This window comes from Centroberyx affinis, unplaced genomic scaffold (assembly GCF_046629955.1).
Source record: "Centroberyx affinis isolate AG114_WGS23_722 - 3 ecotype Tasmania unplaced genomic scaffold, CSIRO-AGI_Caff_v1 ptg002607l_1, whole genome shotgun sequence".
Classification (NCBI taxonomy): Eukaryota; Metazoa; Chordata; class Actinopteri; order Beryciformes; family Berycidae; genus Centroberyx; species Centroberyx affinis.
The window spans coordinates 684,378-703,646 of record NW_027280806.1 but is presented as its reverse complement, the minus strand read 5'-3'; the positions used below and the strand labels follow the sequence as shown (position 1 = coordinate 703,646).

General features: G+C 43.3%; 1 protein-coding gene across 1 annotated transcript; it reads right to left on the bottom strand.

The window, feature by feature from the left end:
* Positions 1-9,171: 9,171 nt before the first annotated feature.
* On the bottom strand, positions 9,172-17,760 carry LOC139657032 (overexpressed in colon carcinoma 1 protein). Its single transcript, XM_071534730.1, has 6 exons — positions 17,651-17,760; positions 14,223-14,247; positions 12,066-12,101; positions 11,008-11,087; positions 9,601-9,633; positions 9,172-9,427 (listed from the first exon to the last, which is right to left on the bottom strand). Exons 1-5 carry the CDS (start codon positions 17,691-17,693, stop codon positions 9,629-9,631), a joined length of 189 nt encoding a protein of 62 aa, XP_071390831.1. The 5' UTR covers positions 17,694-17,760; the 3' UTR covers positions 9,172-9,427; positions 9,601-9,628.
* Positions 17,761-19,269: the final 1,509 nt, after the last annotated feature.

Here is a 19,269-nt window from a genome sequence, read left to right as displayed (position 1 = left end):
GCTGTCTCAGTGTGTGTGTGTGTGTAGGAGTGTTGTTTTCCTCTTCCTCTGTGGGGTAAAACATCGTATAGTGTCCCAGGTACATTTATATAACTGTTTTATTGCTGCTTTTTGTTTGTTCATGAATGGTGCTTTTTGGAGAAATGGGTGGCTATACTAAAAGTCTATGCCAATAATTGCATAAAAAAGGTGAGATAATGTACCTTTGTTTGTGTTTCCCCTCGGCACCAAATTTACTCTACAAAAAGTCTAAGTGTCTAAGTTCCTCACATTTATTTTGTTTGACTCAAAAGAGTTCAAAAACTCACTTTGGTCAATACCATGTAAGGTGAAGTACTGTTTAAAAGCCATTATTATCTAGAAAAAAAGCAAATGATCTACAGATCTTACATTAGTGTTTCTATCTGCGCAAATGCAGGAAACATTCTATCAACGACTCTCAAAGAAAAATCAGATGGGTACTGATTGAAATTAGTACATTAAGTAAACATCAAATTGATGGAGTGGCCTAATCATCTACATCTCAACATGAGACTGTTGATGTGATAGCGGTTATACACACATCAAGGCTGCTTTCAGGAAATGGGAAGTGAACACTGAGCAAGGCCATCTTGAACGTTTAAAAGGGCCAATTGAATTTCTCCTCGGAACAATAGCATAATCATGCCGTTTCCAAATTTTGTGCTACTCCATTTCCGTGTAAAAATAACCAAAGAAGAGACTAAACGTCGGCGACTGAGCGCACATACGCACACCCGCACGTGTGTCCACAAACACATACACACACACATTAAACACTGATAGATAATTGCATGCATGTGCGCGCACACACACACACACACACACACACACATCCACTCACACATTCCCTCCCAGGAGCTTGTCTTGATTAGCTGTTGCGGTGTGTGCAACCACTCTGCTGATGAAAGACAGGGAGCTGGATCTGTCACTGCTGCACGGGCATTACAAGCACGACAGTTTACACAACAGTGAAGCACTAAAGTTGGCCTTCATTAGAGGGATTAGAAGTCTAATCTAAAACACCGTTAAGGTCTCTCATCCCAAACCGTAAACACCCTCTCCAGGGGGGCCCTTCCCTCCTACACCAACCATAACATCCCAGACTTCAAACGCGCTGGGGTTACTACATCTGTAACCCCAACCTCTGGGTGCTATCCCCTCTCTCATCGACCCCTATCCCAGAGAGAGGGCTGCAGAGGGGGACTGGACCCCATGTGATGGTGCAGCTGTGGGGTGATTTATTGCCGGGTTAATTGTTCACTGAGAAGGAATTGTACCCAGAGGCTGCTAGCACTGCACTGATTATGGGTTCACCTGCTATCAGATTCTAGTGTATGGTTCATTAGCTCCTTAATGGGACTCTCCCCCTCGCTCTCTCTCCCTCTGGACAACTGAGGGCCATGGAAGGGAGAGTTACAGAGGGGGGCATGGAGGGTGCGCCAAACCATTGCAATAATTAGGGATCATTCAGAGAATTTGAGGGCTTCCTGTGCTGAGAGGCCGGCACTGACCAGCTGCATGGTGTCTGTCCACCGTAAAGCTGTCAGGGAGAGCTTTGTGGCCCATGTCTCCAAACAAAATGAAATCAGCATTCAGCTTTTCCCCTCTCTGCAGCAAAGATAATCCAGCCGCTGGAACAGCCTTCGGAGGACTGTGACCCACGGCTGTCAGTCACTGCATCTGTGACACTGTGTGGTTTAACAGAAAATAAATGTAACAGAATGTGAGAGAGAGTGAGTGACCCAAATTGAGATGGAAGAGAAAAGAGGGGCAGTGGAGGGGTAGAAAAGAGAGAGGCACAGAGAGTTGGTACAATCAGTGCTGGGACATAAGCCTAATGGACTGCAATCTTCTGTTTCCTGATATTAACTACAATCAGCAATCAAAGTGCACTGCAATTCATGAGCTTGTAAAAACACATTTCAGAATAATACCTCTAATGCCGTTTCTATTTTTTGAGCTCTTGCCCATTTTGAAATTAAATGAAAATGTCAAAAAAAAAAAAAAAAAAAAAAAGATGCCGGATTTGTGGAGCCAGAAAAAGATCAGAAAAAAAAAAGAATCTGCCTTATTTTGAGAGGGAAAAGAGAACATTCCTCCTGCTCATTAGCTTAAAATGAAAATAGACTGTAGAAGAAATTAATGATAACTTTAATTTCTGGTTTTGCATAAATACAAAAGAAACCTGGACCAGACCCTGGAATCTAAGAGCGGGAAGTGGAGATGGAGGTGATCATAGCACATGCCTTATGAGGCTGCTGGAAACTGCCACATTTTTAACAATGCGATTGGGTTGGTTTTGGCACGGGTCTCCTTCAGCCACTCTGGACTCTATACCTTTGTATTATTTCCCAGAACGTGGGCACTGGTGGAAGCATACGGAAAAAGTTATGCCCCCTCAAACAGTGTTAGCAGTGCAGTAATCACCGGCTCAGGCCCTTGTTAGCCCTGAGTCCAGTTGACACTCAATGGGCGTCTGCCCATGCTAAAAATATGTCTAGTTTTCTTTCATCTCCTCTTCCTTTCATTCTGCACGTGAGAGCTTTACTGGGTGCTGCTGGTCCGTGGCCTAGCTGAGGCCTAAAGCCCCTCCTGTAAAGTGGTGGGACGGCGAACATCCACTGATTTACAGCTTGGAACACACGCTATGCCTCCGCTCCTATGGGCTATAAAAGGCAAATGAGAGCGAGATGTCCAGATCCCGCATGCTATATTAACTTACATTCTTTCCAATAGAGTAGAGTGGCTGCATGAACTGACTATAACCACATGCTGAAAAGAGGCAAGCCTTCCAGGCCCCAACCAAGAGCTCACGTGAAGGGCAGATGGAGTCAGAGGGCTGGGTTAGCGGTCTGATAAAATCGGCTGCTGAGCCTCTGGTGCTGCTGCTGCATATATAGGACGCTCAATAACATTCCTTTTCTCCCCCACAATACTGACTCCACAACCTTGTCTGGCCTCAAATCAAATTAAATATTTCCTCAGATGTTTAGAGCAGGAACACCTGGGGACCTGAGAGACAGGAGGTCAGAGAGAGAAGAGCCAGTGCTTCAGAGAAATATTGGGGGATTGGGGAAAACAATAACAATCTAAAATGACACTGAGGGAGAAAGAGAGAGAGGTGGGGGGGGGGGGGGGGGGGGGGGGGGGGTGTTGCTATCAGGTCCCTGTAATGCTTTGAAGTCCTGCACAGGGACCGATGGCGGGCCCCTGTTAAAGATGCCGACAGGACCCTCAACTGCCTCTCCCCCACCCGTTCCTCTCAGGATTAGCTTTGCTATGATTTAGCGCCGTTTCTCACTGGCCTCTGGAATGCGACGGATGACGGATCTATTTTCCTACATTGTTTCACCTGCTCTAAACGGAACCACATGCTGCACAGGACCGCCTCTCCTTTGTCTGTAATTGGAAGCACATGCACGGCGAAGCCAAGAGTAAAGCGGAGCCGCCACAGCCGACAGGGGCTCCCCTTAGGTCTGGGGTGCCACATTTTGGTCCAGGCCAAGTGGGAGGCCACAGCGCAGGACCGGGGAGAATTTACTGAACTGACTGACCTGGCATTACATGTCAAATTCAGTTCAACGGGACGACTGTATCGTGTGTCCTCCGACTCCTCCGAGCCCTCAGACTTAATTTGAATGACAGTAGGGAGTCTGCTGAGGAAGGAGGCCTTGACATTCAGGCTGACATGCTGTGAGAACACAAGCAGTACTGTACTGTTCGTTCGCTACAGTCTGTGATGTCTGGACAGGACAGGCCTTGGATGCAGGGCAGAGGGATCACACACGCTTACATCACCGCTCTTCCACCGCTCTGCACCAGGGGAAGATTGCATAAGGGAAGAATGCATGATATTTATTAACCTCATTGGTCATGTTAATTTAGTCTGTCCCTCACGGATGTGGGGGAGGCATAATTTTGTGAGATCCAGAAGGAAAGGAACAAAACTCTGTGGATTCAACACTTGAGCGTGAAATAATGCAAGGCTTACAGGCAGCAACACTCACACCTTGGTGTATCAGTGAAATTATATGGTGTATTTTATCATGGATAGGTAGCTAGGCTTTTCTGTGCTCTACTCCTAGCCATTTCCATTTGATTACTTAGTTGGAACATTAGATGAGAGTTTAAGGCATGAAAACAGATTTCAAATAGCAAAAACTGAATCAAAGTGGCGGATATTTCTATAAATATTTCTGTAAATGTACTCTTTGTTGCCAACCAATCCCTCCCCTCCCCTTTTTCTCAGCACTAGGGTAAAAGCCCAGATAAGTCATTACGAGGAACTTTGGGCACGCAAACATCCATTTTCAGGTTTCAGTCTCGTTATTGTGAAAACCATAAAATGGTGTCCTTGATTGAGCTTGACACGGGCTGTAAACTCATCAGAGTAAGCTCTCATTGCACGGGGGCCTCTAAGTGGCCTGATTGCCATGGAAAAGCTGGCAAGGTTTTTCCACCAAAACAGTGATTAGCACCCTGTTAGAGTCATTGGGCTAGATTAGCAACTCTGGCGCCAAAGATTAGTGCTTCCCCTGGCTTCACTAGTCAACTGGAGAGGCGAGAGAGCTGCTGGCTAGCTTTAGCCATTGTATCACTGGCTTGTAGACATCGACACAGAGGCCTTGGGGGCAGGAGAAGGCCATGCTTCTCACTTTTCATGGATAACAGGGACGGAATGTAGACATCAACCAAATATGTGGTATTTTTATGTCCTGTTGGCTCCAGGCTAGTTGCTTGGGTTGTACTGCAGTGTCACCTATTGGTAACACATGGAGTTACAAGTAAAACTTTATGAGGGGAGCTTATCCTTTATACATGCTGTGCTGTAGGTCTAATGGACCCACAATTATGTGATTGTCTTTATTGTTTCTATTACATGCCATCTGGACACGATGCATATAATGCCTGGAGCTGGATTGTTTAGTACCACAGCCAATGCATATTGTTTTTTGCTCTTGTGCTTGTTTTGGAGCGGCAGTAGCCTGAGGGTTATTGAAGTGAATGAGTAATGCTCTCTCCTCCCTGAATAACTGACTGGGCAGCTCACACATACTGTATGAGTGTGTGAACGCAACAACTTCCGCAGACTGTTGCTGTAAATAAGAATGCCTTCTCAGTAAACCTACCTGCTTAAATAAAGGCTGAGAATTTCCTAATGACCTTCTATCTCTTTTATCTCACACCAGGGTGGGAATATTTTCAGTGAACTCAGGTTTCAGGTGCAGCTGAGATGATAAGGAAGAGTGGAGCAGAGCAGGGGAAAACGCCGGTGTTGACTGGAGATTTCAGCTGGAGAAAGAGCAGCTGGGATGCGGTGGAGGGCCAGATGCACAGATGATGTGATTAAGGACGTGTTCTCCATCACGTAGCCCTCACAGCTCATACACAGACAGATCTCTATCAGTGCCCAATGCAAAAAGCACCACTCGCTTTACTCATTATCACAGGTGAATAAGCCTCTGTGTTATGGAAACTTGGTTTTGTTTTTTAAGATTACATTTCATTGGTTTGGTTTATACTGACTGTATGTGGGCAATGCTATTGAGTAGGATATTTCATACTGCAACACTTGATATAGCATAATAGTTAAGTACATTTGGCTTCTTTGGCTAAACAAAGTTGCAAGTCATGTGGTTATACAGTATAGAGAGAAGGGGAGGTGTGAGACTTTAAATGGAAGTTAGGGTAGTGAGTCTCTGTGTGTGTCCCACATTGAGGAAATAACACTCGTGTCCCACCTTCATTTGAAATGACAATACACAGAGTAATGTAGGATCACCATCCACTCACTAGTTTTCTGTTGATATGTGGATGTAGTATGAATGTCTACTATGAATCTCTACAGCCATATCCTGCTCTCTGTCCCTTGATGACTTATTAAGAAAGCTCTAGCAGTCCATTCCATCTTTCTCACTGTGACATGAATAGCTTATTATTATTTTTTACAGTGTCCTTAGCTAGGGCTGCTGCATAACTGCATGATGGGGGAGCACTGGAGCGACTCACTCCATGGCAACCAATGCCGTTCCGAGTTCAGAGAAAAGAGAAGAGTTAATTCTACATCTCCCCCACCTCCCCCTGCTCCTCCTTCCCTCTCCTTCCATACACTCCCCACACAGTCAATTACTGAGACGGGAGCTGTGATTGATCATGTTGCAGGCGAACTGCACAAGGGCCCTGGTTCAATAATGACAAATGTTCTTCTCAGTGATCCTCACTCGATTTTCTCAGGTAGTCTGTCTGTAACACCACTAAGAACACATGTAATCCCCCCAAGTCACAGCCTATTGATTGCACAAGGCAGATATATTTCACAGAAGACCACAATCAATAACCACAGCTGTGCGTGGACAATATAAAAGTCTTTAATCATAAATAGTTGACTTAGATGACCATGGATGAGTAGCACAGAGGCAGACAAGTGTTTTTTTTTCCTCATGTCAGCATCACTGATGAATTACATGATTTTGACTGGGTGTTTGGGTAGTGCATGGACATTTATGATGAGCAGGTAATTTGTGTGTGTGTGTGTGTGTGTGTGTGTGTGTGTGTGTGTGTGTGTGTATTTGGGAAAGAGAAACAATATGTGTGAAAGAGAAACAGCAGGAGAGAGAGAGAGAGAGAGAGAGAGAGAGAGAGAGAGAGCCTGTAAAAAGCGACTCTCAGTGGGGAACATCACTGAACAACCCAATCACCTCAGTCATTACCTCTTTAATCATAACATCATATGGGCAATCATGTACAGCGGTCAACAGCATATAAAGACATCTGTGGTATATCAAATGAACACTCCAGTCCTTTTTCCAGTGTGTAAATAGGCATGTAAATAAATAAAACAATTCACACCCGCTTTGACCTCAAGTGGTTCTCATCATTCTCAGCGCCACAAAACCTGAGGGGTCTCATATATCCAAATATTAACAGGAAGTATGTCAGTTCTCCAAGGACACCCCACCCCCACTACATTCAAACAGCATGCTGCACTGCCCCGGCTTCAGAACCACCCCATGATGTGCTACAGCAGCTTTTCAATGCAGAAGACTTCACTTCAAACCGTGTTACTCATCCACATTCTGTCCCCTCTCCCCCGTTAGACTAATTGAACAGGGCAAAGGCAATGACATTCATCGTATACAGGAGGAGCAACCATAAAGGGCAAAGCAGGGCTGATAGAAGAGGGAGAGACAGGGGGCACGACACGCTGTAAAAGCCAAAAGGCCTCTAGTAGGGACTGACGCAGTGAAACTGAAGCAGCGGAGAAGAGGAAATGTAGACGTCAAGGAAAAGGGACACCGAAAATATATTGTCTCAGGCTGGGGTCTGATCAAATCTGCGATGTGGCACTAGGCGCACTGGAGCTCTTTATACAATACGCTGTAAAATACACAGTATATAAAGTAGCTCTTTTTTCCAGCAATGTACATCTGCAGTATATACTACCTCTACCATGGGTAAATACTGTAAATGCTGCAACAATGCGAACTGACGAATGTCTTGCAAATAAAGACACCACATGAAATCCCTCGGTATCGATGTGACTGATAACCAGCAACAGAGCTTGGTAGCTACCTGGGGCCATATTGAATTTCACAGAAAACAGACATAAACTGCAAAAACAGTTGGCTTGTGTTTACGAGTAGGCATGGCGGAAATCCCTATTTTATATGATGGGTCAGTCGAGGCAGGGAGAGAGCGGTGCAGGCTACACACAGCAGTATGAAGCGTTTTGTGTAGTGTGGAAAGAACATCTCTTGAATCTCAAGTGTGTGAGGTTGGCCTACTTCCACCCCCCTCTGGGGTCCCGGTGAGTGGAGGATGCTGTACATTCATTAGAGGAGGAAACTGTCAAGAGCCTGGCTGACAAATGACCTTGGCCCCTAATGCCCACCCAGCTGTATTATGCTCCTTCTGGGGACACCGTGGTGTTTGGAAAGTGTTGTCAAGGATTATATACAGTAGAACCACATTCACAATAAAGTGTACTCTGTGATACACAACGTATAAAATAGAATGTAATAAAATCAGTGCAGGTAAGATAACCCAGCCGTTACAAAGCAGTGTAATAAACTGTACCAGGAGGGAAAACCGATGTACCCTTTTCCTTCTCTCTTGATTTTTCAGCTGAATATAATTTCGATTTTGAAAAACAGGTTTTTTTTGCCTCACAGGTTAGAAATAGCATATCTTGTGGGATATATCATGAATTGAACTTGACTTACATTTGTATAAAAAAAAAAAAAAAGGAGAAAATAAAATGTGTGGACATTTTGATTCTGAAAGCCTTGAAAAATATTGTAAGAGCTATGTGGGTTACCCAGAAGCACTGCTAACATTCTGGAGTACATGGAGCGATTGCTAAATATAAGATTTTTTAGAATCAGAGCTCTTCAGGGGAAAACAGCACATTGGAGAGAGAGAGAGAGAGAGAGAGAGAGAGAGAGAGAGAGTGTGTGTGTGTGTGTGTGTGTGTGTGAGAGAGAGAGAGACAGATCCTCTAAGTATCATGAGTCATATGCTGACATTATGTAATCAGTCTGGGGCAGGAAGTTAAGTGACAACACCTCTCTTTCACTAGACACGACCTGGCTGACGCACACAGGACACTGGGAGATGCTAGTTAAGATCCCCTTGATTTAACCCATCATTACTAGTAGCATCAGACCCATCATTAAAATCAGGGCTGTCTTCAAATCGTTCCTTTGCAGCACCAGGAACGTGGAAATCCCCTGAAATCAGCGCTCTTTTCAATAACAGTGCGATATATAATGGAAAAATAAGAATGAAATACATTGGCTGTGCTGCGTTCTGTTGAGTGGCGGTGAAACTTTGATTTGTTTCTGTCTCTCTCACTCTCTGTCTCTCTCTCTCGCTCTCTCTCTCTCTCTCCGTCTGTCACCCAACCACCACACGATGAATCATTGATGCTGTCTTAGAGAAATAGCTGAACAGTTGAACAGTGATTATTATTGCAGAGGGCTGTCGGGAATGTGTGCGAGTCCCAGACGGTAGCTGGCTGGGCCTCCTGTCTCCTCCTGAGAAAGAGAGAAAAAAAAAGCTCCGGTACTTTGACCTAGAAGCCAAGATGGCTGTCACAATGCCCGCCGCCGCTGCCCACAGCTGCCAGTCCCAAGGTGGGCACTTGTCCGCTTCGATGCCCGTCTCTTCGCAATGTGAAGGGTGATGATGGATGTCATATGCAGACCTCCGCTGTGTGTCCCTATGTCCCTGTGCCACCCATGCCACCCTGAGGCGGTGTCCTCAGAGCCCCGGCAAGCTGTCCACATCTTTGTTCAATGAGAGTGTTAAAGCCTGAGACTTTATCCAGTGCGTGGTGAGCCAGAATCGGAGCGCATACTCTCTGCTCAGAATGTGAGTGTCTCTAGGTGAGTGAATATGCAGAATCCTGTCAAGGCAAGGAGTCAGACACAGGTCAGTAGCTCTCATCTACGTTCTGATAACTGCTTCCATTCATTCATTCAGAAGATAGCAACATAGCATAACGATGACTTATTAATGAGTGCAGTTTTGAGCAGGCGATGTGAAGAGCTGAAAAGCAGGGACTTGAGTGTAGAATACCTGCGTTAAGTGCTCCTTTCGATAGCTGCTAGTCTGCAAGAGAGGAAAGAGAGAGAGAGAGAATCAGCACTCAGATATTTATATGATAATTATTTACCAAAATCCCTGAGTTACTGTGTCCCTGAAAGTCAAGAGTGTATCTGTACTCAAAAACACCCACACACTCCATCCAGTGGTATTTCAAAGACCTCTGTGGAAAAAAACAAAAAAACAACACACACAATAAGAGTGCATTAAATGTTGTGCCGGAGTATGAGAAAACTAGTCAATTCACTTTTATGACTGACCTTGATGAGCACAATGACTGACATGAATAGAAGAAACTACAGCAAGGTAGTGGTCACATTACATCATCAGTGCTTTATACTGCAGTCCATTGCCAATGGATATTGTATTGGCACACAATTAAGGGATGAGGGAGAATCAATAAGGCTATTCTAGATGTCAGTAAACATGTAACAAAATGGATTAGTGAGGAAAGAATAGCCCTTTTAGGATTGGTAATGGGAACTCGCCATGGTCTGACTGTTACAGCCGTAGCTGTACCCCTAGAAGATTCCCCAGTGTTACTGTCTGTCTATCTCTCGATCTATGTTTTGTTTGTGTGTGTATTGGCGTGGGCGTGGTCTCCCTTCCTCGTTCTCCTGGCTCCTGGCTCTGCTCATCCTGCACACCTGTCTGCAATCGGCTCATCACCTCTCCCAGTCTGCTCACCTACCTCTCATCAGCCCATCAGCCTGCAGTATATATCAACCATTCGTCGCCAGATTGTTGTTTCAACCACAGTGGACCATCACCCGCCTGCCTGTCTTCCTGCTAGTCTCCCTGCCTGCCTGCCAACCACCTGCTAGCCTCCAAGCTACCCCTGCCTGCCACGCTTCCCCTCATCCCACGCTCATGCCAAGCCCCGCTCCTCCTCACCATCACTCCCCCTTGCAGCCACCGGATTCCCGTTCCCTGCCATCAGCCCCTCATCCAGATCCTCCCTTACAATAAACCTTTTCCTTACCCTTACCACCCTGTCTGTGTCCTGCACTTGGGTCCCACCTGTGTTCATAACACAGACTAATTGTTGGGGACTATGTTTTGTCTGTGTCTAGGAGGCCATCGCTATGAGTAACTATCAGAGTAAAGGGAATGTTTCTCACTAAGATTTCCAAACTGAAATAAAGGTCAAATAAAACCAAAGACGCTGCGGGCCACATGGACAGTGGCTCCACCACTCCACAGGAATAACAATAATTTCTCTCTGTGCCCTAACCTGCAGCTGCTCGACTACGAAATGATCCGCAGTGTCAGAGGCACCGCCTCGTTCCAGCCTGCAGTTTGTCATGCTGCCATTGCCCCCATTGTCATTTTTTACTGACAATGAAAGTATCCAGAGTGATGTGTATTACAGACATTTACCTTTTCGTGTGGACTTGGACTGACTAGCAGCCACAGTGGTCAGATCTGCTGGTAGACCCACGTATACGCCACCATAGTTCCTGAGAATAGAATAGAATAGAATAAAATAGAATAGAACAGAATGTTTCTTTCACTAAACAATATAGCAGTTAAAGGCAAAATAGGGGTTGAAACGGATGTATTATATAACACATTATATTGCAGTGATTCTCAGCTAACCTCAGGTGTGACTTTAAAACTTTGCTCAAATGTCAGGAAAATCAAAACAAACAAAAATATTATGAAATCAGACAATGAACACACATTTCCCCACTCAAATTGAATGCAATTTCTCTTTTTGGTGATACAGCAGCTATTTTTCCCACTACTTTTGGATGATACTACGCTTTTCGCATCGTATTAGGCTTTTTGTGATATTGTTAGGCATTTGAGAATCAGGCATGCCTTGGAATTTTTATCTTGAAATTTTTGTGTCTTGTGAAAATGAGCCGTGACATTAAAAAGGTCGGGAACCAGCGGTGTAATGTGATCTCTGTGGATGAAGGAAGGTTTTGGCCCTAAGCTATAGGGACAAATGGAAGGAGCAGCAAAGAGCTAGCTCATTATCCACCTCTGCTGTAATAGCATCAACCATGCTACCATAAATCCTAATAGACATTACACTGAGGGACTTGGTACATGCAGATGACAAGTAATTTTCCCTATTTAAAATGCTTTGTTTCATTTAAAATCTGGTTGTTTTTGAAACTTGTAGAAATGTAGTTTAAGAATCATAGTTTTAAATTTGAGATTTATATTGGAAATAACATTGACTTCAGCTCCCTATTTGTGTACCAACTAATTATCCTATTAAGTACATCTATTGATATTACATAGAATGACAATAAACATTCATATATTCAGTAATATTGCTACAAGTTATAGGCTGACAACAGGATTTTGTAATTACGCAAATGGAACATCAGTGTTAATCCGATGTGCCATTTTGCAACATTGTAAGAAAACTAAAATCTAAATAATAAATGCAGAAAATAATTGAGAGTACACTAACAATGTACCTTCTTTTCTCATCGTCTGGCGAAGGATCTTCTGTCCTGGTTGAGAGAAGAAGCACAGGTCAGGTCAGCTCTATGGTGCATATAAAGGTTCACCACTCAAACACACTAAGGGACATGAAGGGCTTATTCCTGCAAGGGATGGATAGGCACTGTAAAAAAAAGTCTTATTTTTCTTGAAACCTGAAAAAAATGTGCCACTGGGGTGTGATAATTTCACTTGCTTCCAATGCAAATCATCTTGTTTCAAGAATATTTTTGAAACCAAGTGAACCAAGTGAAACCATTTTAGATTTATCTCACCATGTTGGCTTGTTCTCAGAAAGATATGAATTTAATACCAGATCAAATGACTTGTAAAACTGGCCATTTTTGCAGTGTGGTTTCAGCATGGGGTATTGTCTGACTTGTATGTAGATTTGACTAAATATTGGTGTGGTAAACCGGACTGTTTTCATGTTAGCCTTTTCTCTACTCCACACAAGAGGCAATCAGAGAGAAACGAATGTGTAAAGGGCATTGTAGTGCAATTCCAGGTTAACGTAATGTTTGACCTGATCTGTTTTGTGTGTGTGTGTGTGTGTGTGTGTGTCTGTGTGTGTGTGTGTGTGTCTGTGTGTGTCTGTGTGTGAGTGATGTTTTGCTGCACAGTATACGGTCCTAGGAAGCTGTGATTAGCTTTAGTGAGCCAGTATGCTGCTGCTGTCAGCTCTCATGGGTCCTACTGAACACTAAGGCTGCTCAGATGGTTATCAAGGAGCACACACACACACACACACACACACACACACACACACACTCACTCACTCACTGATTCCAGGAAGTGCTTTGGAAATGCTGCCCCTCCCCACGTTTTGATAAACGCACATTGAATGGCAAAGGACAACCTGTCCTCTGCATGCCAGTTGTGACAGAAAAACTAGAGGGTTTGCTTTGTCGCTTTTTACAAATTCAAAAGAATTTTTTTGGCAAATTAATTTTTGGCTTGACAAAAGGAAAGACTTGCTTGAGCATGCTTAAATATCTATTCATTTTTTTTGGTCACACACAAACACACACACACACACACACACACACACACACACAAACACACACTCCAAACACAAACACCTGTGCTCTATGTATTTCAGTTATATGTATGCATGTCCACACACAACTAAATCCCATAAAAAAAACCAAAGTTTATAAGGCATAATCATTGTATCTCATCTCAACATAATAACTGTGTGGCACTACTGAAAATGTAATTCATTTCCAAATTAATATATTTTTCAGTGCTTTACTTGTTTTACCTCCATTAGAGTTCATTAACAGCCCAACTTCAACACTAGCCTGCCAGGCATCTGTAGTCCCCATGGACGCACAGAATTTTTATTTCCACACTCAATTATGAAACAAAGTGTGTAAAGTATGTTAATAGTGTGGGTTTTTTTCTAAGTTTTCCAAGAAAATTTAGAATTTTTCTGTATTCACAGATAACTGTGACAGTCAATATTGATGGATGACTATTCATGAGGTCATATGGATGCGTATTAAGGCTGAAATATTTCCAGTAAATTTAAATATTGTTGTCTTAAGTCCTAAATCTGTCTCTTTAAAATCCCAATCTTTCTAGAGCCTATCAATTATGGAAATGGGCTGACAATGGTAGACTGTTGCAGCAAGATTTGCAGGTGAAAGATAAATCTTTTAACAACCTCTCTTCCAAACAGCTAAACATAGTTGGCCTACAATATAAACAACAAAATATAGTTGTCTTGGAGTACAGTAATGTTTCCAAGAAATCTAAATTCTACAGCTGTTATTTTCATGTTAAATGCATGTAAAAGGCACATTACATAATTCAAACAAAAAAAAACTAAAATTGACTGACAAAGGTTTATATAGGTAAAACAAAAAAAAAAAGAAATGTGTTAAAGAGACATACAGTTTAATGTCTTCAGTTCCTGTGTGATATTATAGTAAACCATTGAGTAAAGAGTAAATTAAAAAGGTCAGAGGAAACTGAATACTACACACATTTTATACACAGCAGTGTATACAAAACTGCTTAACTAAAAGCATCTAATATGCTTCTAAAGAATTTTTAGATAAGAATCTATTGTATTTCCTGGAGATTTCTTAAATGTTAAATAGTTAGAAAATGACTGATGTACTTACACATCTTTGGAGGCTTCTGCTGGTCCTGAAAACAGATGAAAAGAAAAAAAGACACAATCTCATTTCTCTTCAGCAGAATCACCTCTAGATACCATTTTGAAAAAGAAGGGCATTTAAGGAGTTATGCTAAAGCCTCATAGTAACAATTTATCCAGTGTGTTTTATAAAAACATGGACCAATAGTTTACAACAGTTTCATTCAAAAGCCATCATTTGATAGCCATGAGATGTGAACCGCACACACACACCCACACCCACACCCACATGTATATACACACACACACACACACACACACACACACCCAAATAAACACAACCAAACCTCATAATGAAAGGCAGAGAGCTTGGGAGAACACACAAATCACACGCCACTATACTGTATGAGAGTGGTGCTGCCAAAAATGCCATGAAACACATCACACTTCAACACAACTCTTTGACTTATCTAACAGCTCCCCGCCCGCTCTTTTGGAACATGTCGCAGGAATCAATGAGGCGAGCGTAGCTTAATGGCCGGCACTTAAAATACCACTGTAAACACTCCTTTAATTGCTCTGAGGGATGAAAAGGAAGCGGTGGGCTCGTGGCCGGCAGTGATTTGGTGGGGGGTGAGTGGGCAGCCTTGGAGAGCACTTCATGACCCACCTGGCTGATTTCTATTGTCCTCTCTTGGTCCTAATCACAATCTCAGCGGTGTGCAGAGCGGTCCTGACATGGACATGTGGGGCAAGGGCAGGTAATACATGTAGACCGTCAATTGTTGTGGTCTGAATGTACAGCAGCCAAAAATCGCGATAGCTAAATGGTCCATATAGGATAGTATATTTTTTACCTGCCAGATATAGTCCATTCAAAATGTCTTGCATGCAGTAAACAAAATTCTGATGAGGAAAGATGGACCAACTACAGTACACACTGTACCTTAAATAACTTGGGTATTACCATAGTGTTATATCTCTATGAGTATTACACTCTTGTAGAGTATGACTCATTGTGTTCAGTAGCAGGACATGAAATATGTATACAGTCTGTTCAGTATGACTATATATTCTCCAAACAAACAGGTATTGACTACATCTTAGCTATGCTTCCAACTTTCCTCTGAAGAGTAACAGTCATGCTGTAGAGTGACACACAGCACACAGTGTCACATGTTACAGCTCTCAGTCACATCCATTCTGCTCATCCCATGCCAGGTGCTTCTTTTATGGATTTACAACAGTTCATTCTTTGCTTGACCACAGGCAGTCCAGTAAACGTGATTTGAATTCAAATGAGATCATAATAGATACAACGGCAGATTGTCTAACTTCCTCTATAGCTCCTCAAACTTAGCACATTGATGATGGCAAGGAGCAAAATGCCTCAATTCTGCTGGTCAATGGTTTTTCACGTCTTACCCGATTGTATCAGTAAAAATAAAGAGAGATGCGTATCTAGAGAAAACTCCAAGAATAACAGGTAAGAATGTAAAACCGGAGAATCTACATTTCTCTGAAAATACTGCGAATTTCACCCTGGTTAATGGAATGAAAGGCTTTGCACAGCAAATGGTTGAGTCTGCTGACATGACACAGGGGCCTATTCAGAGGCCTGACAAAAGCTCATTCATATCCAAGGATGCACATCTGGGTGCACAAGACTAGGGATGAGCAGTCTGATATAGAATGCACTGAAGCGGTCATTTGAGTTCGGTAAGACAACAGCGGGAAATTGAAAAATTCTGGCGTGACTCAACAATATGGCTTGCTAAATGACTTTGGTTATGGTTATGAGTTGGTTGTTGCATGGAAGCAAGGAACTCACTTTGCTTCTCACAGAATAGGCCCATCTGAAAACTGAGGATAGATTACTTAAAAATACACACGTGAATATTATATCTCTGATTGGAGGGATAATTCACATTTCAGGAGGTGTTGAAATCTAATATCAACAGAAAGAAGCGTGATGGCAATGGTGTCCTTTGGCTCTGGCCTGGTGTCAAGTGGCATGAACAAATGAGCGCAGCCACTACTCCACGTTTGTCAAAATGACAGGGTGTCACGTGTCCTTGTCACTGAGCTCAATTCTGACCTCTAAGAAGGAGCAGAAAAATGGAGCATAAGGTCTGCCGCACATAAATAAACACAGTTTCTTTCCCTCGTAGGACATAAAAGCCATACCTGCAACAAACTCAAGCACTACAGATGTCGTTTACAGGCGATGTAACCTCAAACTAGAGCAAATTCAGAGCAAACACAACACTGGGTCGCTTTTCCCATTAGCTCTCTGTGGCTCTGTTAAACAAGGAACATGCCTGGCTGGCACTGATTAGGCACACACAGGCACACACACATTTACACTCACACACACACAAAACATTGCTTTAATGGGCAGTGGTGGTGAGGTAATCCTGCAGATACTTCAATCTAATTATTACCTTCATTTTACTGATTTGCTCAGTATAATTTAAAGCAGGTACTGTATCGGTCCAAGCGATACAATACCTGTACCAGCTTCCTCTGATCAACTGAGAGTGATGTGCTTTTAGAAGACAATCCACAATAAGGCATTGACACTGAATAAGCATAAATAAGACCTTAAGATCTTTCCTCCATTGAAATGTATCCTCCAGGCTTTATGAATGAATCCATGCCATTGAAGGAGTATTTCAAAGGAGAGGAGCCTAGTTACAAGCACAACCAGCATCATTCAAGTGCAGAGACAAAGACGGGTGAATGTCACTGAAACTCCTGCTTGTCTTTCATCCACAAGATCCATGGAAACCACAGCAAAAACCTGCTAAAATGTAGACACGCTCACACAAACCGATAAACAAGCCCTATGGAGGATTCGCTTTTGTGTCTTCGCAGACATAGAGGCTTAAAGTCAGTAAATTCCTGTGGTCACTGTGTTGTCTCCTAGTTACAAAGGGTCAGAGTACAATCCAAGAGACCCTCTATAACCGACCCACCAGCCATCCCTTCTGGACACCACCGCACGCACGCACACGCACACACACACACACACACACACACACACACACACACACACACACACATACACACACACATACACACACACAAACAAACACACACATCAGAGTAGAGACCAATATGCAGCAAACTGCTGAACACAGGAAAAAAACAAATCCCATTTACACTCATTTCGAGACAGAAATATACATGATGATATACTGTACTGTCCGTGTATACATGAATCATTCCCACACACACACACATACACACAAACATACACAGATAGTGTACACACACATAGACACATAATACGAACATTCATTGAATGAAAGGGTAACCCTGATACACGTCATTTACATTCAAAACAACCTCTCTCCTTGGTGCATTTACAGTGGCAACTCTCTCTCCCCCTCACACACACACACACACACACACACACAGAAATGCACACAGATGTTTTGGAACACTCACCCCCTCCTGAGGTGCTGGTGGCTGAGGAATTGCCACAACCCATTTTGCATCGATGCAGCCACCGTCCAAGCAGAGCGGAGACGCTTTAACAAGAAGAGGAAAGGAAGGAGGGATGCCCAAACGACATGGGGAGAAGAAGAGGGGGGGGGGCTAACAGAGAGATGAAAGAGAGGGAGAGGAGGTCAGAGAAACGTCTGCCGCTGTTACACTGGGATCTCCTTTGATTGTGTCCCCCTCAATCTTGTGTCTATCCTCTCTGCAATGGAGAGCTGAGAGTGGAGTGAAAGCATGGAGAGAAAGGCAGTTATATACACACACACACAGAGAGAGAGGGAGGAAGAGAGAGAGAGAGAGAGAGAGGGAGGGAAGAAGAGAGAGGGAGGGAGGAAGAGAGAGGGGAAGAGAGTGAGTGAGTAAGAGAGAGAGAGAGAGAGAGAGAGAGAGAGAGAGAGAGAGAGATGCTATGGCCTCACATGATTTGCTCTTTTCCTCCACCCTGACATGGTTGCCCAGGAAACCGGGGGAAAGGAGGCGGAGGGTGGGGTGGAACTCCGCCAATAGGGAGCCTCCACTTTATATGAAGGTGAAAAAAAATGTATGCATTTAAGGGACATCAATATATCATGTGTGACACAAAAAAAAAATCCTAAAATTGCCTTTGCGCACTAAAACATAGGAGACCTTATTTGTCCTCTTCTATAAACAGCAGCACACACACACACACACACACACACACACACACACAGCTAGCTTGTTTGAGCTCTTTGAGCACTCTCTTGCCAATCTTTACAATGAGCGGCAGAAGCTGGAAAAGCCTTGAACAAACAGCTTTTCATGAGTCCTTAGGGGTCAAGCTCAGGTCAGCTTATAGACCCTCCAATAAATCTCAATACATCTCTTTGAACTCCTCGTCGTTCTGCTACGCTGCTATACGCTATGACAAGACTAGTGTAGTCATATGACTGGAGTCTAGATGGTGGGGTACATTACATTAGCACTCACCAGTGAAACAAATGATCACATTCCAACAATGGCGTTATCTTATGATGTCTGTCTTTCAGCAGGCTTAGACTCCAGATTTTTTTTTAAAATTCTGATGAGAATTTTTTCCATCGGTGACAAATGTTCTGTCTCTGACAAAGCCTCCGAGCAAAAATGACATCAGATTTTCTCCTCCCCAATCATTTTGTGCTAGACAGGCTAATTATGGTTTCTACACAGACTCTCGCCATAAATAGCACAAGGGATGGGCTAGTTAGGCTACATTAGAGTCTGTTTATTGGTAAATTAAATTGCTTAATGGCACAAAGCCTCCTAGCCCTTGGTCAACTGAATCACTGCTTTGGAGTTTTCACTTATTTAACCTCTTTCTATCCAGGTTTGTTCCACTGACATTAAGGATTCCTTTTACAAGCGAGACCTGGCCTGGACAGCAACCGTAATTAATTATCTAAGTCAGAACCAAGCTGTCTCTCTGATTGAGAACTACAACATACCAATTAGACATCAGTCAACAGGGGAGGAAAAAACTCTGCTCTTGCTCCTGTCACAAGCTGCCTAAGAGTTTGAGAAGGCATTGCTTGTTATGACTGTCTCCATTATCAAACCCACACTGCCAA